We start from the raw sequence: 21,441 nt of genomic DNA, 5'->3' as shown, positions 1-21,441 counted from the left end.
TTTAACCTCTCGGAGCCTCAGTCTCCTCTTCTGTACAATGGAGCTGATAAGGGTGCCTCATTAGGGTGGGGTTCAGAGTGTGGCCTCCGGTGCCAGACAGCCTGGGTTCAAATCCTGGCTCTGCCACCAGTGAGCTCGGGGCCTGGAACCCTCTGCCTGGGCTCCTCCTTTGCAAAATGAGGATGACCGTGGTGACAGCACCCGTTCCCTGCCATTGCTGAGAGGCTTAGATAATACGAATGAAGAATTTAGAATAGAACACGACAGGTAGTAAGTGACAGGAGGTCGGCCACTACTATTTCCTCAAGTGACTAAATAATATTTTACATAAATGTGGTAGGATTCCGTTTTTATAAAGTTCAGAAACAGACAAACCTAATCTACAGAGTTAGAGGTCAAGCGAGTGGCTGCCTCTTAGGAAGTGGGTGGTGACCGGGAGGGGTCTGAGGGGGCTGCTGGGGATGGGGGGAATCTGTTTGTTGAGTCTGGGCGGCTGAAGCGCAGGTGTATCCACTTTGAGAAATTTCACCCGCCTGTAGGCATGTGAACTGTGTAGTTCTCTGTATGTCCCTGTATTTCAGTAAATAAGTTGGTTAAAGCGTAACCCATGTAAAGCACTTAGCATAGTTCTTAGCCCACACAGTAGCAGCAGAGACTATTATTATTATGATATTACTACTATTGTTGTTGTTGTTATTTCTATTGCTATTATTGCAATCCTTTCTGGGGCCATGACTAGGGCCAGCATTGCCAGTGGGTGACGCACAGACATTTTTTTTTTTTTTTTTTGCGGTACGCGGGCCTCTCACTGCTGTGGCCTCTCCCGTTGCGGAGCACAGGCTCCGGACGCGCAGGCTCAGCGGCCATGGCTCACGGGCCCAGCCGCTCCGCGGCACGCGGGATCCTCCCGGCCCGGGGCACGAACCCATGTCCCCTGCATCGGCAGGCAGACTCTCTCAACCATTGCACCACCAGGGAAGCCCGACGCACAGACTCTGACATCATCTCAGCTCCTCCCCGTAGCTACCTGGGTGACCTTAGGTGAGTTACTTTTCCTGACTTGTGGACACTTTGTTACGGATTAACTCACTGGAAGGGAATCCTCTTTGACGGGCAGGCCTTCAATACAACTCCTGACTGCAGAGTGAGCTCAGAGCACATCCCCTAAGGCTCCAACCAACCCAACTGCTAGTCTGCTCCCGAAACTGCAAGTCTGGAATCCATGCCTGTGGGCTGGGCATTTCCCCTCCTCTATTTTAGTAAAAATTGTTTCGAGGGACTGTCCTGAGAAGATGTGGCATCCGGGGTTCTTTATGATAGTGGCGCACGGGAAAGAATAAAAGCTCCATGACCGGGAAGTGGTTTAGGAACCGTGGCAGCACCATGAGGACGGGAGTGCATCTGTTGTGGCTTTTGGCTCCAACATCTAAGCACAAGGCTGGGTATGAGGAAGTACTCAGTGAAGATGCTCACCGTCTCTTGGGAGTGTAAGTGGCCATGTGAAAGGATGGTTGCAAACACTGTGTAATGGCCATGTGAAATCCTCATGACATAATGTTACATTTTAAGAGTCCGATAGAAAAGGGCATGTCCACAAGTTAAATTTACGTTCCCATCTGTCTGTTAACACATCGCTACACCAGCCTGGATGTCTTCCTATCAAATTTTCAGGGACAAAAAGTCTTTGTGTCCAAGGGACAGTGAGCCTCAGGGGTGGAAACGGAGCTGCCAGAGAGGCCGACTGCCTCCTCGGTGGGGACAACAGGCCCCCTGTCACAGCCCCGAGGGCGGCGGAAACGTACGAGGGCGAGCGGGGGCTAGAATTTATCTATTCAGTGATTCTGCTGTCTCTCTGGGGTGGAGAGAAGTATGCAGTGTGGTCTTTATGGAGCAGGAAACCGGATGGGAAGAGAACCCCCCGAGATGCGGCGGTGCCAGGTAGGCATCACTTGTTTTCCTTTTCTCAGTTTTCAGTTTTCTATAGTATGGTTATGTTTCTAATGCAGAAATATTTTTTTAAAAAAGTGCATCCTATTAGCTGACCTAGACAAAAAGAGACTGTTCCAGGCCAGGCTCAGAATCGTGGGAGGCCAGAGGGCTGGGAGCCTGGGCTGGAGGCTCCGGGGCAGGGCGTGGGGGGCAGAGGCCAGCTGTCACCCTCTCCTTAGAGCCTGGGATGCTACAAGGAGGCCAGGTCGAGGTCGTGCAGCAGGCGCACTGGACAGGGAGTCCTAGGTGACCGCAGCTCTGCTCTTCACTCCCCGTGTGGTCCTGGGCAAGTCCTTTCCCCAGCCGAACCTCAGCTTCCCCCGCTGGAGTAAGAGGAAGGGCGGGCTAGATGAGCCCCAAAGCCCTTTGGCTCCCAGTTCAATGTCGGGTCGGGCCCAGGTCTTCCCTGCCCATCTGGGGCTTTCCAGCGCAGCCTCACCTTCGCTTCCTGCACATCCAGTCCTTGATCTGCAGGTCCGGGAGCCCCATCCAATCGCCTTGGCTCAGGGTCACCATGGAGCCTTCAATGGACTGGGAGGAAAGGAGACCAAAGTCCAGGCTTCTGCTGGCCCCCAGTCCACTGAGGGCTGGAGGGCAGGCTGAGGGGGGGGGGAGGGGGAGGTGAATAGAGAAAGGTGGGCAATGGAAGCGTCCTAACCCGAGTTAGGGAGGAGGAGGGACCCTCCCCCTCCCCTCCTCCTCCCCCTCCCCCAGACTTCATGTAGATTTGGCTCAAGTCCCCTCACCCCTTCTGGGCCCCACTCACATGCCAGGCGCCCCCTGGCAGGTTCCGGCCCAGGACCAGGTGGGGGATGGCTCGCTCCTTCTGGTGCTTCCAGGTGAGGACAGACTCCACGTTGCCCCCAAAGTCTGTGTCTGGGCGCAGGAGGGCATCAAACAGCAGGGCCACAGGGCTTTGGCACCGGCCTTCAAGGCCTTCGGACAGGTAATCCAGGTCCTGGGCGGGGGGACACAAGTCAGAGGGCCCACTGGAGGAAGGCCACCTGGTCCTGCCTTTCCACCCTAGTACCAGGGTGTCAGATAAGCTTGGGAAATGCTGCCTCTCAAAAGGAGATAGTGCACATCAGCAAATTAAAGGCTCTGACAAGTCCTGCAGCTGTCACTTACCCGTTTAATTTTGCCAAACCCAGTGTCTCTCAGATTTACTGGAGCAGGGACATTTTTCTCTGCATATTATACCGAGGGATGGCTGTCCTGTACAACAGTGGTCCCCAATATTTTTGGCACCAGGGACTGGTTTCGTGGAAGAGAATTTTTCCACAGACGAGGGTGGGGCGGAGGGGGATGGTTTAGGCGGTAATGTGAGCGACGGGGAGCGATGGGGAGAGGCAGATGAAGCTTCTGTTCGCTTGCCTGCCGCTCACCTCCTGCTGTGTGGCCCAGGTTGGGGGGGGGTCCCCCGCGGGGGGCAACCCCTGCTGTAGAAGGCAGTCTGGAAAATGCCTATCTAGACCCAGTGCCAACTTACTTCCTCACCCACCAGCTTGACGCTGGGAGGGGCCCAGGAGGATGGATGCTGCCTGAAGTGGGGGGCAGACACTGAGTGGCCTCCTGGAAGGCGAGGGGCGTGGAGGGGAGGGTGGTGGGCCCTCCTGAGCAGGGGCTGGTGGACCTGCAATATCTAGGGCAGGGGTTCTCAGCTGGGGCACAACTGGCCTTGGGGCTGGATAATTCTTTGTGGTGGGGCCTGTCCTGTGCATCGTAGGATGTTTAACAGCATCCCTGGCCTCGACCCTCTACGCCTGTGGTGTCACCACTCTGGTCGTGACAACCGAAACTGTCTCCAGGTGGCCAAGTGTCCCCGGGGCGGGCGGGGGGGCGGAAATCATCCCTGGGTTTAGAAGCACTGGTCTAGGGGAGCTGAGACAAGCTGATGTGGGATTTGTAAGTCTTCAAAGACAGCTGTGATTCCTCTTCCCAGTTTCTGTGGCTGATTTCGTGGGCTCTCGCACGTTTGGTCTTACGTCTCGTGAATGCATCCTTTTCATTTGTGCCCGGGAGAGTTTCCCCGCAATGGGGGTGTCCCTCCCACCCGGAGCTCAAGCCCACCTGGTCCACGATGGAGACCCCTGGTGCCTCGGTGAGCTTCCTCTGCAGCAAGGGGTGTGGGTGGATGGCATCTGGCTTCACGTAGGGGTTGTAACCCGAGAGCAGGTAGGACAGGCAGATGCCCGAGGGACCATTGCCTGGGGAGAGAGGGCGGGGTCAGAGGGCAGCGCTTTTGAGCACAAGAGACCACCACCACCGAGGGCTTTGGTCTCCATCTGTCTCGTTCATTGATTTGCTCTTCAGGCATAAAAATAAAAACAGAACATTTATTAGCACTATACCACTTGAACAACAATAAAGTTGTGGAAGTAACCGCTGACAGTTACTGAGTGCTTACTACGTGTCAAGCGATTTTAATAACAACAAAATAATAAGAAACTGACTGCCGTGGCTGCTGTACCAGGCCCCTCCACAGCCCCGAGCGCACTGAGCCAGACACATGCTACTTTTCCTCCTTTTCTACTTGAGGAAGCTGGGGCACAGAGAGGTTAACTGACTTGCCTGTGGTCACACAGCGGCATGACTGAGATCCTGAGATTACTGAGAACTGACAGTGGGGTCAGGTCGGTCAGAGGGATGTGTAAAATATTAGAGCACAGATGGCTACGTGCTCTGGGGATGAGCTCGGGGGCCAAGGGTGCTCAGCGTGGGCGCTAAGCCACCTGTGGGGCCGCCTGCCCCCAGGTCTGGATGAACCACACTGCTTATCAGAGGCACTTTTTGGGCAATTAACCTCATGACATCACTCCTATTCTTCTCTGTCTTTCCCCTGTCTTATGTTGTGCTGTTCTCAGTCTTAACTCACACGTCGACAGCTGTTCAGACGAACCCTATGAAATCACCGATGCGCAACTGTTTTTAACTTACAAAAATGGCCATTTCATGCGGTTCGACCTGGTGTTTGCCTGGAGGGACGGGCCCTCTGTCCCCCATTTGTTCAGACCTGACGGCAGGACAACATGCTTCGGCTGCATCCCCGTCACACAGGCACGCAGGCACAGGGAAAGTACAGGACGGGCACAGGCACAGAACTAGTCCCCCCACCCCCTGCCCCGCCCTTACTGCGCAACCCCTGCAGAGCACCCTGCTCTTGCCTCGAGCGTTCTCGGGAGGGTTACTCGGATGATGTTTTATAAATTGCTGAGCACAGCACTGGGCACAGAGTGACGGCTCCAGGGCCTGCCCGCTCCTGACCTCTAACCCTTGGGGCTCAGTGCAGCCCCTCCCCCGCCCTGGGCGGCACTCACCGATGATGACGACCGGGAGGGGCTCTGAGCTGCGGGCACCAAGGTGGTCCTTCCATCCGTTGCTCATGGCTGGGGCTCTCGGGGGGGCTTGGGGCTGGCAGCAACCTGGGGGCACAGGGGAGGAGGGGGCCCTCGGTGAGCCGGGGTGTCATGCACTTACTTCCCAGCTGCAGGGTGACCTCCTGTGGCCCTCAGGATCAAGTCCAAGGTCCTCCCTGAGTCTTATCAGGATGACACTCCCCTCTCATACCTGCTATACTCTAAACAGGTCCAATTATGCAGGGCTCTCTCCCCCAGCCTGGTCACCTCCTCTCTCTGAGCCTCACTCCACACTCCCCATCTCATCAGGGGCAGTAACTGTCCTCGAAGCTTATTCAGCTTCCATGAGGCCCCCCTCTGCCCAACTGTGGGCAAGCCCTGCCCAGCACTTCTGTGACGGCCACAGCCCTCACCCCACAATCCGGCCCTCGGGTCTTCAGTGGACTTGGCCCTGGAGAGGCACTTCTGAACTGGCGACCTCTCTGGGTCTCAGTTTCCTCATCTGTAAAATGGGAATAATAACGTCTCTACCCCATGGGGTTGCTGGAGGCGGGGGGGGGGGGGGGGGGGAGGACACAGGTTCTGTACGTGAAGCAACTGCCTCGAGAAAACGGGCCACCGGGAAGAGACCGGAGCTGACTGTCTCCTCCAGAGGCTGGGCTAGAACAGGTGGACATGCAGAAACCACGGACGCCTGAGCCCCTCGGTTTGGGGAGAAAAGCGTGCAAACCTGCTTGTCTCTGGAGCACCAGCGCCCCCTGCTGGCCACAAGCCCAAATCACTCAGAGAGACCCAAACACCGTTCTTAGGGCTGCAGGTGCCTGAGGAGAGTCCAGACCCACCTTCTCCACATTCCCCTAGACGAGCTAACGGGGGCCCTGGCATCACCCACTGTCCAGCAGCCCTGCTGTCCTGACCACCACAGGGCAACACGCATACGAGCATGTGAGGAGCAGGCAGGCACTTAGCACTTTCTATGTCCCAGGTATTTGACATGTTTTTTCTCATGTCCTCCTCATACTGACCCTATGCAGAAAGCACTGTCGGTGCTATTATCCCACTTACAGATGGGTAAACTGGGGCTCGGAGAAGTCGCACAAGTTGCTCAGTATCACGCAGCCGACTTTTAAATTCAGGGCTAATGGTGCCGAGGCTTTGCCTGAATGCACCGTGCACGCTGCTTGGCCTGTCCCCAGGGAGACATGGGGCTGGTAGCAAGTAAAAGGGTGAATGGGGGGCACAGGGCCCAGACCACCCAGAGCAGCCAGGGATGGGGGCCCGGCATCGCTGGCCTTCAGGATTCTTCCAGAAAAGGCTGAAATCTGGGTTTTTAATGTGAATTCTCTGATTTGGAAAAGTGGGCAACTCATTCACAATTTTTGAAAATCTTGAACAGGCTGGTGCAACACAAGCGAGGCCAGCGTACGACCTCCGATGTGCGCAGAGTGACAGCAACACCAGTGTCCACCGCTGGGCAGGTAGGTCCCGAGCAGAGGGACGAGGGACAGCCGCCCAGACAGGCTGGTGGGAGGACCTGGGTGTCACTCCCACAGCAACAACAATGGACCTTCGCACAGCACTTTGCAGTTTGCGAGGAGAGGAGCTTCCACCTGAGCCGTAGCATCTGGGACTCTCGGGCACCCTGAGAGGTGGGCGGCGTCACCGCCATCTGGCAGGTGAGGAAAGGGAAGCTCAGAGGGTGAAGGGTGTCTCCAGTGTCACACAGGGGGATGTGACATTTAAGGACTCCCTCCCCAGTGCCCTCAGGTCCCCTGAGAATGGCCTTCCTCACCTCAGCTGGGGCCTGGGCTGGGACAGCCTCCTCATCCCGTCTTGGTGAGCCCCGTGTTCCCCATCAGGGACCACGTGGCTCTCTCCACGCCTGGTTCCCTGCAGGGGCCCAGGCTGTCTGCCTGGGAAGAGGATTCTGGGGTGACACCACTGCCACTGCCAACAACGATACAGAAAGACCAACGTTTCCATATTCCATGGAGTTAGCCAGGTGACAGGCGTGCTCGAAACACTTGACGCGCATTAACTAACTTAATCCGTATTTAACTGCGTTGTTATAAGGACTCTCGCAATCACTCTCGTGTTACAGAGGGGGAAACTGAGGCCCAGCGAGCTTCTCACAGCCCCGTATGGTTTGCGAGGAGTTTGCCCCAGCTCGCGCAGGCCGAGCTGGGTTTGAGCCCGGGATGGCCTGTTCCAGAGTCTTCTCTGTGCCCCCCGAGCTGGAGTGACAGTGTGTGACAGTGTGTGACAGAGGCCCCTCCTACCCCGCTGAGTGTAGCACACGTACCCATCCCTGCCCACCCTGCTGCTCTGTCCCAGCACTGGTGTCGGGGGAGGGAGGCCAGGTGGCCAATGCTCGCAGCTGGGAGGGCACAGTTTCTCACTAACCACTGGCCGCTGGGTGTGCCTGGTGGCCCTGGGGAGGAGGGCTGTGTTTCCCAGAACTCTTCCTCCTGGTTCCTTCAAACAGCCCCAGGGCCCTGCACTGCACGTCCTCACTGTCCCCAGCAATAGCAGCAACGGGACGCAGGTGATGTCCTTGCAAGACGCTCCTTCTGCATCGGCTCCTTTAATCCTCATGGAGCCCACTTTACAGACTGGAAAACTGAGGCTCAGGGAGGTGAGGCCATGCCCCCCTGGTCACAGAGCCAGTGGGTCATGAAACTAGTTTGTTCACTGAGGGCTCAGACCACCTAGACACCCCATAGCCCCCCACAATGGGTGTCAACCTGTTCCCCGCGCCCATGGAGTGCCCACCCCGGGCCAAGTCCTTTACCTGAAGCTTCAGTAAAGGACTGAGGATCCCAGTCCCTTTGAATCCTCCCAGCGCCAGTAAGGAGGGTACTTGCAGAAGCCCCCGTTTACAGATGAGGAATCAGAACTGACTGCCCCCTTTTCACGCTTCCCGGAGGCAAAGGGGCCCCATTTACCACCAGAGCTTTTGGACTCCAAGTCCAGTGCTCGCTGCCAGAACTTCTGGATGCCACACACATGAGGTCACCACCCAGAGGCTGACCTGAGAGGTTACTTCCTGTGCAGCGATACAGCCCCAAGTCCCGAGACAAAGCTCTCAAAACCTCGGAAGAACGCATGCTGCCAACTTTCATTTGCAAGTTTAACTTCCCATTTCTGCTATGCTTTTTAGTTTTGTGGAGTTGGAACGGTCAGTTTTTAATGCGAACGTTTTGTTGGAGTTCCTCTGGTTGGAGATGGCAAATGTCCACCGAAAAAAGTTAACATTGAAAACTCATTCAAGTTCACAAGAGAAAAGAAGCCTAAAAGAACTGGGAATAACTGCACCTTCCGAGGTGCAATTATTTTCTCTTTCTTTCTTTGGAGTTTGCAGCATTGGAACTTCTAGGGTTATCAAAGCTTGAAACTGCTCTAAGACTCGGGGCACCTGTATGGCTACATTTACTGAGTACCTGTGGTGGCTTTTTGCTCATTTCACTTTAATGACAACCCCCACCCCTGCCCCGTGGGTTTTCTTATCCCCATTGCCCAGAGGGAAAAACTGGGGTCAGGAGGGAGCAGGTGTCTTTCCCAGGACTGTTGGAGACCACGCCCCCGAGCCCAAATCCTGCCCCTTGATAGCTGTCAGAGGCGGGGTGAGTGCCCTCTGAGGAAAACAGCATGACAACAGTGCCACCAAGAAAGTGGCGGGGGGGCCGGGGGCGCTGAGGACGCGCTGCCAGTCCCCAGGGTGACGCCTCAACCCCAGCGTGCGCCCCGTGGCACCGCCTCCCCCCGGAGCCTCCCCCATCTGGAACCCCAAGAGCTCCGAGGCTCCCCAGACCCTCTGGGGCCTCTCATTCTGGGCACCCCAACCCTCCTGGGAGAAGCCAGGTCCCCGGGACCCTGCGGCGGGAGCCGAGGGTAGGTGCCTGGGACCTCTGTCCCCTGCAAGCAGGAGAGGCGGGGTCCCGGAGGGCAGCACCCAGCCTGCCTCTGTGACCCAGTGGCCTCGGGGCGCCGGGCAGCCTGCCCGGGCTGGCCACACCTCTCTTTCCTGCCCAGAGCAGCATCACACGGGCTGGGGTGTACTCCAAGCGGGCAGGGCAGCTGTCAGCTGAGGGTGCCAGGCACCTGGAGATGGGCATGGCCAGGAGGGGCGAGGGAGGACCCTGGGGTGGGGGCGATCATGCTGGTCCGGGGAGCCTGTGTGGCTCCAGGGCCCCGTGGCCACCCCTGCCTGGGCGGGACTAGCTTCTCCCACCTCCCCCGCATGCCTCGCCTGGGCCACTCACCTGACGGGCAGGGGTCCAGGACACTCGTGAGCCTGGCCTCGTCAGGCACTAGGAGAACCAGGGCTCACGGTGCCGGCCGAGGGAGCAGGACACCCATTACCCCGTGGGGATCCAAGAGGCTATGAGTGGCCGGGAAGCGAGGGTATTTCACGAGCTGGGAGGAGGCGGGCGGTGGGCGGGGCCAGGAAATCACTTTCATAAGCGTGAGTCAGCAGGGGCCCCTGCATGAATGAATTTGCGCACTTGAGGGAGGGCGGTCACGTTGCCAGCTCCGGGGGTGGGGGGGGACGGCCTTAAAGGGCCCCTACCCGGGGCGGGGGTGGGGGGGGTGTCCCTGGTGGGGTGGGGCCCGGTGGTGGCCAGGCTGAGCCAACCTGGCCTTTCCCGTTAGGGAGGCGGAGACAGTCCTGCCCAACGTACAGTCAAGGCGGCCCCTTTAAGTGGAGAAAGAAGTCCTGGTGCCCTCATTCCATCTGGTTCTACGTGATGTCTTCCCGCTCCTCCCCTCCCTCTCCTTCCCCACAATAAAAAGCCCTCTGGCACCAGCCGGAGCAGGCTGGGAGCCCAGCTGTCACTTCCTGGGCAGGCTGCTTCAGTTTCCTCATCTGAGAATGGGGCTGAGTAATAACTCTCCCTCCTGGGTGGTCGTGGCGTTTCAGGGATGTCATTCTTGGTGACCGTGCCTAAAACATGGTTCATGTCTTCTTTTCTTCTTTATTTTTTCTCTTCAGCCTGTAGCACGGCGCGCCTCACATTTTGCCGATTCTCACGCATTTTATTATTGTATCATCTCTCTGCCCAAGCCGGGATGTGGGTTCTGAGTGGCAGGGAAGTGTATCGGTCTGCTCTATCCTGAGCGCTCAGCACATAGTAGGTGGTCCAGAAGGAAGGACGGGAGGGCTCGAGAACAGTGCTTGCCCCAGAGACCTCAGTGCATGTCAGATGTCATTTCATTACGGATGTGATTGTCACCCCCATCGTCCGCACTGGCCTGGGGACTTCCCTGCCAGTCCTGCCCCACCCTGTGGGCGGCCCCACTAGGGCTGGGACCAGGGTTAAGCAAGGAGGCACTCACCTTGCGTACCAAATTTAAGGGGATGCCAAAAACACTCAGTGATCAAGAAAACAGTATTTTGATGCAATTGAAAAAAATAAAAATTAATGCCAAAAATCCAAGATAAACAAAAATGTTAAAATTTCAAACAAAGATCTGTAACCATGCCATGCCAAGCTGTACTGGAGCCTGATGCAAAAAGAAAAATCAGGATACCCATGCTGCCTGTATTTAAAACTTTGATATTTTGTTCATCCTGGATTTGAGGCGTTACTTTTGATTTTCAAAAATATTGCATGGGGCTTCCCTGGTGGCGCAGTGGTTGAGAGTCCGCCTGCTGATGCAGGGGACACGGGTTCGTGCCCTGGTCCGGGAGGATCCCACGTGCCGCGGGGCGGCTGAGCCCGTGAGCCATGGCCGCTGAGCCTGCGCGTCCGGAGCCTGTGCTCCGCAACGGGAGAGGCCACAACAGTGAGAGGCCCAAAAAAAAAAAATACTGCATGAACACACTACGTGCCTTGATTATGGAGTGCTTTGCTGCCCCTTGCATTTTGTGCTCGAGGTGATACCTCTCTCCTAGTCCTGGCCCTGGTGGCCACAGGGTACAAGGGCCCTGCCGTGGAATATGCACAGGATGGAATATGCACAGAGGGGAGGCGGGGCACCAGGAGGGGGGGACGGGGTCTGACCGCTGGGCTCCTCTGGGGACAGGGGATAGGGCCCGGGTGAAGGATGGCTCTGAAGATGCAGTGCTGCTGGGACCGGAAGAGAAGGGGGAGAAAGGAGAGAGAGAGAGGTTGAGGGGGGAGGAGAGGGAGAGAGGGGTGCCCCACAGGAAGGGGCTGGTGACAAGCGTTTGGGGGGCAGTGAGAGGAGCTGGGATGAGAAGAGAGACCCCGGGGGACCGGGCCCCCAAATCACGTGACTGGTCCAGGCAGGGCTGCATCCGGTGCGTGGTGGGGTGGGTGACACCTGGTTTCTGGGCTCAGCTCTAAGGGCAGGTGAGCTTGGGTGAGGCACTGCGCCCTCGGGGCCTCCGTTTACCCAGGAGAAATGGCACTCATAGTCCTTTCCTCCTGGGGTCCTCGGCAGCAGGGACCCTTGGTGTCAGGTGACACAGTGTGACATACATGCAGGTGGCGGCAGGAAGTCCATCGCTCCAGGCCTCAGCTCCCTGGCTGGCTTCTAGCTCTGCTGCACATGTGCTGTGTGACCTTGGGCCGGTGGCCCACCTCTCTGGGCCCCTGTTCCAGCGGGGCTTTGTTAGCAAAACTCCCTGACACCCTGGTGTTCACCGCACACACACCAGGACCTAGGCTGGGGTTTGCACACACCAGGAGCCGTGATGGCCGAGGAGCAGAGCTGACCCTGGTTGTCCCTCTGGCCCAGGCTGCAACTTTCCCCAGCAGCCCTGCCTGCTGTCTCCACTTCTCCATCCCAGGGCTCTGGCCTGCAGCCTCCCGGTGGTTTTGGTGGGTGTGTAAACAGAGGCGGACGGACACACTCCAGGGTCAGAGCCTCCCACCCGGAGCGTGGTGGGGCAGGGCGAGGCTGAGGCTCAGGGTCCAGAGGGAGAGCCTGGGAAGGAAGTGGGCTCCGGGCACCCCCATCTCTGGGTCTGGTCGATCTTTCCTCCCAACCTGCCCCGCTGCCCGCACTGGCCCTGACCCCTTTTCCGGATTTTGAAAGTTTGCTGATATGGGAGAATTGTGGGCGGGACATGGACTTTCTTCCCTGTCGCCTGTTTACCTGACAGCAGATGATCAGAAATAAAATGTGTTGAGTTGCTTCTAGAAAGCTCGACTAAGACAAAGACTGATAATGTCACAGGCAGACAAAGGGGCAAAGGTGAGAGGAGCCGCAGAGAAAGAGCAAAGAAGGGTCTTTGCAGGTTCACTCTTGGGGGACTGGCTCTCTTGGACTCCACTGGGTGCCCCGATTCCTTTAGACCTGCCCCGACCCCTTCTTGGCCATGACTTAGAATATTAAGCGCCAGAAGTGTGAGCTTCCTCATTCTGATGTGCTGAAAGTAGGGCTCAGATGCAGCAAATAAAAATATGGGCACCCAGGGCTTCCCTGGTGGCGCAGTGGTTGAGAGTCCGCCTGCCGATGCAGGGGACGCGGGTTCGTGCCCCGGTCCGGGAGGATCCCACATGCCGCAGAGCGGCTGGGCCCGTGAGCCATGGCCGCTGAGCCTGAGCGTCTGGAGCCTGTAGTCCGCAACGGGAGAGGCCGCAACAGTGAGAGGCCCGCGTACCGCAAAAAAAAATTAAAAAAAAAAAATATGGGCACCCAGGTAACTTCCGGAATTTCAGATAGACAAGAAATAAACTTTGAGTATGTCCCAAGCAATATTTGGGATACACTTATGCTAAAAAAATTTTTTTCATTCATTTTCATTCATTTCATTTTTTTCATTTTCATTGTTTATCTGAAATTCAAAGCTACCTGGGCAGCCTGCACTTCATCTGGCAAATCTAGCCATAAGTGTAAAATATACGCTAGATTTCAAACGGTTAGCAAAAACAGAAAGCAACTAAAAAAGAAAAGGCAAAATGGCTCAATAATTTTTATATGGATTCCAGGTTGAGATGAAAATCGTGAAAATATTTTGGACATCTTGGGTTAAGTGACATAGATTATTAAAATTAGCATCACCCACCTCTTTGTTTAACGAGGCTTTTGGAAAACTCACAGTTACACACTCGACTCTCATTTGGCTTGTGCGGGACGCTTGCACCAGCGGCTCGTGCAAACAGGGACGTTCTGGGACATTCCCGGGTTTAGCACCAAAAGCCCCGCCGCATCCCAGGAGCCCCTCAGTTCCAGGTGAACCAGGATGGCTGGTCACCCTGGGCCATTGCAAGCAGCTGGGCACCTCGCTTCTGAGCCTCACTTTCCCCCTCCGTGCCCTGTACCGCCAGCACGGGGCTGGCAAGGTGGTAACAACCACTGGTCCGTGCAGCTGAGGGCAGGGGCCTGGCTCACGGGAGGAGCCCACACAGCAGCCTGTGCTTAGTGTGCAGCCCCCTGCCCCCCAGGCTCCCCCCCACCTCCCCTGCAGGTGCTGGGGAGCTGGGGAACCAGGGGAAGCGAGGGGAGGGGTAGCCTCAGGGTGCTTCCCCGGGGATCCTGAAACAGCCCTCACACCAAGCCCACCGTTCCTCCCTCCCTAAGAAACCCCAGGACGGGGACTTCCCTGGGGGCGCAGTGGTTAAGAATCTACCTGCCAATGCAGGGGACATGGGTTTGAGCCCTGGTCCGGGAAGATCCCACATGCTGTGGAGCAACTAAGCCTGTGCGCCACAGCTACTGAGCCTGCGCTCTAGAGCTCACGAGCCACAACTACTGAAGCCCGCGCGCCTAGAGCCTGTGCTCTGCAACAAAGACAAGCCACTGCAATAAGAAGCCCGCGCGCCGCAATGAAGAGTGGCCCCTGCGCACCGCAAGCAGACAAAGCCCATGCGCAGCAACGATGACCCAACACAGCCATAAATAAATAAATAAGAACAAAAATAAAAAATAAAAGAAATCCTAGGATGGTGCGAAGGGGCTGTTCTTGGCCTCTCCTCATCCCTCTCCTTTGGGGCAGCTCCCATGGCTCTGCCACTTGCTGGGCACTTCCAGGCACTGGGCACCGTGGACACAAGTTTCTTTAAACATAGCTGAGGCTCAGAGAGGCCGCCAATATTGAGCCTGAGGTCACACAGCATAGGTGGCAGAATTGGGGCTTGAACCCAGCGCTGCAACTGCAGAGCCTGGGCGCCTGCAAGAAAAAGGCTGACTACGAAGGAACTAAGGGAGGAAGACAGCCTGCTTCCTGTCTCAGACACAAAGGCACAGACCCCTGAACTCTCCCGGAGGGCCCCCTATCTCCACGGCCGCCCCCTCTGTGAGGTGTTCACACTGTAAGGTGTTTGGGGGATTGATACATTTGACCTGTTAACCAGTCCAGCCAGGAAGGCTCGGTGCTGTTATCCTCCCATCCCTCCCATGAGGAAACTGAGGCCCTGAGAATGGGAGATGTAGCCCTGTGTCACGGCAGGCGGCAGAGCTGGGCCCAGCGCCCTGGCATGACTAGGCCAGGCCCGGCCAGCGCATGACAGGAGAGCTAATATTTGCCCTTGCCGGTTGCAGAGCCTTGTCATCCACCGCATCCCATCGATTCTCCCGATGACCCACAGAGGTGGGCAAATATTTTCAATGACAAGTTTCGTTTACAGATGAAGAAACCCGGAGGGACCTGCCCAAGGCCAGGGGCAGTGAAGTGGGGAGAGGGGATTCAGAGTTGGGTCTGTCTGGTGGCAGAGCCTGTGCCTGCTGCCCCAGGACATCGGTGTGAGCTGCCAGGACGCAGGGCAGGTTCACGCCCTGGATAGTCACCATAGATCCCCTGGGGGAGACGGTGTCAAAGGTGGGGAAGCCCACATCCTGCCCCCACATGGAGAGAACCAAGGAGGGCCCCGAGGAGGAGTGTCTGCACAGCGTTGAGGGTGGGGGTCTTCAGCTACATTTCCTGCTTCCTGATTGCCCCCCCTCTTTTCCTCAAAAACCAGGAGGGAAGTTTTGGCAGGAGAATGAATGTGTCTGCCCAACAGTCAGGGTGGTCAGGGGTCCAGCCCAGGGTATAAAAGGCTTCCACTTTGGAGTCAGACCAACCAGGATTCTGGCTCCATCGCTTTCAGCTGTGTGATTTTGGGCAAGTGACTTAACCTCTCTGAGCTTCCGTTTCCTTATCTGTGAGCTGCAGATGGCACAGCAGTGCTTCTCATCCCTGCTGCACGTCACAATCACTTGGTGGAGGGGGTTTAAAGATACACTAACACCCAGGCCCCAGGCCCAGAGATTCTGACATCATGGGGCTGGGATGCGGCCAGACACGGGAAGTACCGCTGGTGATTTCCATGTGCGGCAGGGCTGGTAGCCTCTGTCCCTGCAGCTGTTGGGGGATGAGCTGAGATACAGCCGAGGAACTGCCTGGCCCGTGGAGATGCCCAATACATTGGACTCCCTTCCATCCTGGCGGCCCATCTTTTTGTAAACCACAGTCTTTATGCTGTTGCAGGAATAGCCATGAGGTCTAAAAGAGAAACACGTCCTTGGAAGAGGCAGGCTACCAGGATGGCAGGGGCCAGCTGGTGACCCTGGTGGGGCCTCGACCAACGGGACAGACCTCGATGTCACCTTGCTCATTTACCGAGATTTGGTTTCCTCAGCTTTGACTTTTGAACTTGATGGAGGACTCGACGTTGACCCCCACGGCTTTTCATCTCATTCCCTCTATGCACACCCAGCCCCTGAGCCTAAATTCCAGTTCTAAGGGAAAACCTGGAAGCAGAGACAAACCCCGGCCACGACAGACAAGGAGACACGCAACAAGCATTGATATTCATAGCAAGAACTAAGCAACTTCCGTGCTGGCCACTGAGCACAGTCCAGCCAGCGGGAGCCAGTGCTCGGAGAGGACCATTCGGCAGCCTTTGGAAATGCCAGCCACAGAGCCAGGAGGCAATGTGGAAACTCATTATGATAGAAACAAGGGAAGTAGACGACGTGGGCCTGAGGGCAGGAAGTGGAAAGGAATCAAGGAAAAACAAAAAAAAGAAGGAAGCTAGAATCTTTGCCGGGGCCAAGGAATTGTAGACGGATTTTTTTTTGTTTTTTTTGGCTGCGCCACGTGGTACAGAGGATCTTAGTTCCCCAAGCAGGGATCAAACCCGTGCCCCCTGCAATGGAAGCACAGAGTCGTAACCACTGGACCGCCAGGGAATTCCTGTAGATGGACCTTTAAAATTCGAATTTTCACTATCTCTGTATAATCAATAGTAATAATCATAAGGAAAGGCAATTTGAGACAAAGATTTTCTGTTTCATTTTGTTCACTGATGTATGCCTTATGCAGGGCCTGGGACAGACACAGTAGCAGCTCAATAAATACGAAATGAATGAGTGAATGAATCTTGTTGCTTTCACACTTTGCTGACAGATTCTTAAAAGATTTTGAGCACGAATGGCCCCCCTTGGCTTTATATCACGTGCATATAGATTGGTGTGCCTTCTGTATATATTTCAGTCTTGGATGACAACTTTGCAGGGGCTTGAAGACAGAGCCCTGTGGTACGCCACTAGAGACCCTCCCACTAGTGGACACAGCTCTATCTTTGGCAGAGGGGTGAGTGAGAAGGGTCCTGTCTGTGGAGTCAGAAGCTCTGGGTTGCCCCTCTGGAACTTATTAGCTGTGTGTCCTCGGGCAACTTACTTCACTTCTCTGAGCCTCCATCTCCTCGTCTATAAAATAGGGACACCTGCCCCTCAGGGTAGCTTGCTGCTTGGCACGTTGTGGGTTCTCAGCAAACTGTGGATACCGCCACCTGTGCTTCCCACCATCCAGACGTTTTCACTCTGGGCAGAGAGTCATTTTCCAATCATCCAGCCCACATTTCCACCCCTCCCCCACAAAGATCCTCTAGCGCAGTGGTTCTCAAAGTGTGGTCCCCGGACCAGCAGCTTCAGCAGCACCGGGGAACTTACTAGAAATGCAGATTCTCAGGCCCCGCCCTAGATTCACTAGATCAGAAATTCTGGGATGAGCCCCGCTGTCTGCATTGTCCCCAGTCTCCTGCGTGACCCTGAGAACCACTGCCGTCCATGCCATCCTCCGGACCCGTCTGCAGGCCCCACAAGACAAAGGAATGACCGTCATCTGACTCGACTGCTCCTGGAGAACCCGTGCTGAGTCCTTGGGCCGCTGCTTCCTTCTCCCTCCGGCTGGTAATCCAGAAGCAATCTGTGATCTGGGGTTGGAGAGTGAGCACGTGCCCCCTCGTCCCTCAGAAACCCGGGGCCCATCTGCTTGTCCCTGACCTGGAGGGGCCTGCCGGTGTCCTGTGAGTCCTCTTAGGGCATGTCCCAGGTCCCTCAGCACGCGGAGCGGTGGTATTGCCGAGGGCTGTGACCTGCCCTGACCTGCCCCTCCTCCAAGCTTCCGGGCCCTCCTAGCAGGTATGTGGTTCCTTCTAGTCCAAGTTCATTGTCCGGGCGGATAAGCACTCCTGGGGAAGTCCGCTGCTGTTGTCCATTGGCCCAGGGTAGCAGCGGCATCCCTTTCCTTTTTTCTTTTGCCCCACATGCTGCTAAAAAAAGCCCTGTTTGCTGTCCTTATTGGATTTCACATACCCTTCAGGCCTTGCCTTCCTGGGCAGTGGTGAGGTCAAGGCCTCAGTGACCTCATTCACCATCCTTTGTCCTGCGAGCTAGACCTTTCCCCAGGGACTGGACGGGCTGGGAGAATAGCCCCAGGGGCGTTTCACATGTTTCTCTGCAGAGAGCACCTGTGAATTCCCGGGAAGAGAGCTGCAGGGCTTCGGGGTCTCGTGGTTGCCGGAAGCAGGGTTCCAGACTCCTGTCCCTCCTTCCTGAGGCCCCATAAGAGACACCTCCAGAGTCTCTTATAAACTGCAGATTAGACCCTGTACCTCCTCTGCTGTGCCACGTCCAGGGGCTCCTAGTTGTCCTCGGACCTGCCTGCCCTCAGGCCCAGCAGACAGGCCCGGCAGGAATGGACCTGGAGGGGGCCCCACCTGCCCCGGCTCTCAGGGTTCCCCCGGCACCCAGCGCCCATGCTGTCTCCCGCCGGCTGCCCTGCTCTGCCCGCGATCTCCTGCCTCCCTTTCCTCTGGTTCCGGGCAACCTCTCTGGATCCAGCTCTCTGCTGCTCACGTGAAGCAGGGATAACCGGAGCTTGCATTTCCTGATCCCTACAGTGCGCTGGACTTATATACCAAGAGCTTATAACCCAGGAGGCTCGGGCCTTGCCAACCAGACCAGAGCCAACAAGCGCTTCATGCCCAAGTGTCCCGCGTCCGAGAGAAGACGGTACGGGGGAGCTTTGGAGGAATGGGGGTGAGGGCGGTGAGGGTGACGGGGAGCCCCTTGGCAGTGGGAGCACTTCCACTGAGGGGGCCTGGTCACCCAGGGAGTTGGTGGGGGAGGCCGAGGGAAGGCAGGGCAGACACTCCCAAGCAGAAGCCCCCCCAGATCATCAACTGGACTGCTTTGTTTGAAGAACTAAAGGAAGTTAGAAGGGTGCAGGTGAGCCAGAGGGGCTGGCCAAGGACAGGCCGTGCAGAGAAACAACCTGGACATTACCTGGGCTGCAGTGGGAGCCCCTGCCCGGCCAGCGAAGCCCCAGAGCAGTGGGCAGGCTGTGGTGGCTACTTGGCGAGAAATGGCAGTGCCCTGGGCCACGAGGCTGGCGGTTTAGGCCGGGAATAGATGGGTGCTCGGTCCCTCCTGGAGCCAGCGTCAGCACGACTCGATGACAGGTTATACTTGGGGAGTGAGCGGTGCTGTCCTGCTAAATGTGGAACCGCTGACTGACTCCCTCCAAAGGAAAAGCCAGGATCGCCGTACCTGCCGATTCCTACGGCCTCAAAACTCCCACCATGGCTGATCTGAAGCTACCAACTCGATGTGCGGAGTTGGGAAGAGACAAGCGTAGTCCCGTGAGAGCCGACCCCAGGGGTCAAGAATACCAGCCATTCTCCGGGTTTGAGCAAGGCGACGGGTGCATCTTCACAGGGCCACGGACTCTGGGGGCTTCCCTGGTGGCGCAGTGGTTAAGAATCTGCCTGCCGATGCAGGGGACACGGGTTCGAGCCCTGGTCCGGGAAGATCCCACATGCCGCGGAGCAACTAAGCCCGTGCTCCACAACTACTGAGCCCGTGCGCCTAGAGCCCGTGCTCCGCAACAAGAGAAGCCACCGCAATGAGAAGCCCCCGCTCGCCGCAACGAGAGAAAGCCCGCGCGTGGCAACGAAGACCCAATGCAGCCAAAAATAAATAAATAAATAAATTTATAAAAGAAAAAAAGCGAATACCAGCCATTCTCCTGGTTTGAGCAATGCAACGGGTGCATCTTCGCAGGGCCGCTGACTCTGGGGCCCCCTGGACCACAGGCAGACCCCGTGAGGATCTTGCAAAGAAGCTTAGAGGCCCCACTGGCTCAGCTGAGGTGGCGGCGTGGCCCAGGGGAGGGAGGGAAAAGTGGCTCCAGCAGGAGAGCGGGCCAACCGGAGAGAACAGAGAGACTGGGATAAAAACGATAACGATAAAAGCTATGATCTATTACATCCTAACCAGACGCCAGGCTGGTGCTCAGTGCTCTGTGTACCATCAGTGTGCACGTCATTCTCCGAGGCAGGTCCCATCACCAGCCAGGTTTACAGAGGAGCAAATCAAGGGACAGTGAGGGGCCGAGCCAGGCAGCCTGATGGCGGCAACACCCCCTGCTGCCTACTTTCCCAACTGAGCCCAATTCCCCCTCCAAACACAGAGCCTTCCTTGGGAGTGGTTTTGTTTTCTGAAGAAACGAGGCCTGCTTGGTCTCCTTTGATACTATGCTGAGCTGAGACCAAAATGAACCACAGCTGGTTTCTGGTTCCTCATGCTCATGATCTTCATCCTTATCTCCATCGTCTGTCACCTTCGTCACCATCACCATCTTCATCTTCATCATCTCCATCATCTTCATCTCTATCACCATCATCTTCATCTTCATCACCTCCATCATCTTCATCTTCATCATCTCCATCATCTTCATCTTCATCATCTCCATCATCTTCATCTCTATCACCATCATCTTCATCTTCATCACCTCCATCATCTTCATCATCTCCATCATCTTCCTCTCTATCACCATCATCACCATCTTCATCATCACCACCACCATCATCTTCATCATCTCCATTACCACCAACATCACCACCATCTTCATCACCATCTTCATCATCATCTTCACCTGAACCATCACTAGGTAGTGGGATAATAGGACTGTTCCTTACATGTAGTTCCACGTTATCTGCCATGGCCGAGTACTGCTTGTACATTTTAAAGGGGGGCAATCCCATGATGGCACTGAGGTACTGTGATTGGAGCTGGGTAAGGAGATGCCCGGGACAAGGGGGTGCCTGTCTGAATAGACGAGAGCCCCACCTTGCTCACAGGGCTGCATCCAGCAGGACCTGACAGGCCCTGGGCTCTTTGGACTGATGGGGGAGCCAGCATGCTGGGCAGCCTGCCATCTGACCTCCACCGCTGCCTGCCCTCTGCAGCGCTGGGGTGCCGCCCCCGGGCACAGTCAAGTCCGGGCCGGGCCTTGGAGGCTCTGCACGTTTGGTGCACGGTTGGGGGTAGAGGAGCAGCCTGGCTGTGCGGGCTCGGGGAGGAGGGGCGCTGAGGTGTCCGTTGCATGAGCAGGGTGCCCCAGACACCCTCGTCACGGGACGATTCCTGCACTATAGGTGATGACGCTTTGACAGTGGAATCGGAGGCATGGGGGCTAAATCATCATCGGGCTGGGCCTGGCTCTGTTCTCTTCACAAGTCTGGGCAAGGATGGGCTTGTCCACCTCTGGCCGTCAAGGACCCTGGACCTGACTCCAGGCCGCTGTAGCCTTCTCCCTCCTTCTGGGATTCGGACTCCATCCTCTATTTGATGAGCGTGGCAGATGCTGTCTCCACAGCCAGGGGGCAGGCGCAGATCATCCTCTGCTCTTGTGCCCTACTCCCCTGGGAACTCTGGGCCCCCTGAGAGCTGAGGCGCAGGGTCCCGGCCACCAGGACATCGACGCTCAGAGGGAGCTGCCCCATGAGCCCAACGCCTCGCTTCCCAGGTGGAGAAGCTGAGGTCCAGCAGGGGAAGTGGTGCCTCTAGGGCCACCATGCTGCTTCCCCCTAAAAAGGCCAGGACTCTGGGGAGGGGGCTCCATGCTCCCCGCCCT

General features: G+C 56.6%; 1 protein-coding gene across 1 annotated transcript in view; it reads right to left on the bottom strand.

Moving 5' to 3' along the window:
- The window catches only part of LOC132417328 (oxidative stress-induced growth inhibitor 1-like), a 108,804-nt gene that overhangs the window by 40,586 nt on the left and 46,777 nt on the right, over positions 1 to 21,441 (bottom strand). The window contains 4 exon segments of the mRNA XM_060001038.2: positions 2,429 to 2,520; positions 2,756 to 2,947; positions 4,060 to 4,196; positions 5,307 to 5,411. Coding sequence (XP_059857021.1) covers positions 2,429 to 2,520; positions 2,756 to 2,947; positions 4,060 to 4,196; positions 5,307 to 5,373 — 488 coding nt within the window. The 5' untranslated portion in view covers positions 5,374 to 5,411.

This window comes from Delphinus delphis, chromosome 20 (assembly GCF_949987515.2).
Source record: "Delphinus delphis chromosome 20, mDelDel1.2, whole genome shotgun sequence".
In the NCBI taxonomy this organism is placed as follows: domain Eukaryota; kingdom Metazoa; phylum Chordata; class Mammalia; order Artiodactyla; family Delphinidae; genus Delphinus; species Delphinus delphis.
Note: the sequence above shows the minus strand (reverse complement) of the source record. Positions and strands in the feature narration are given on the sequence as shown.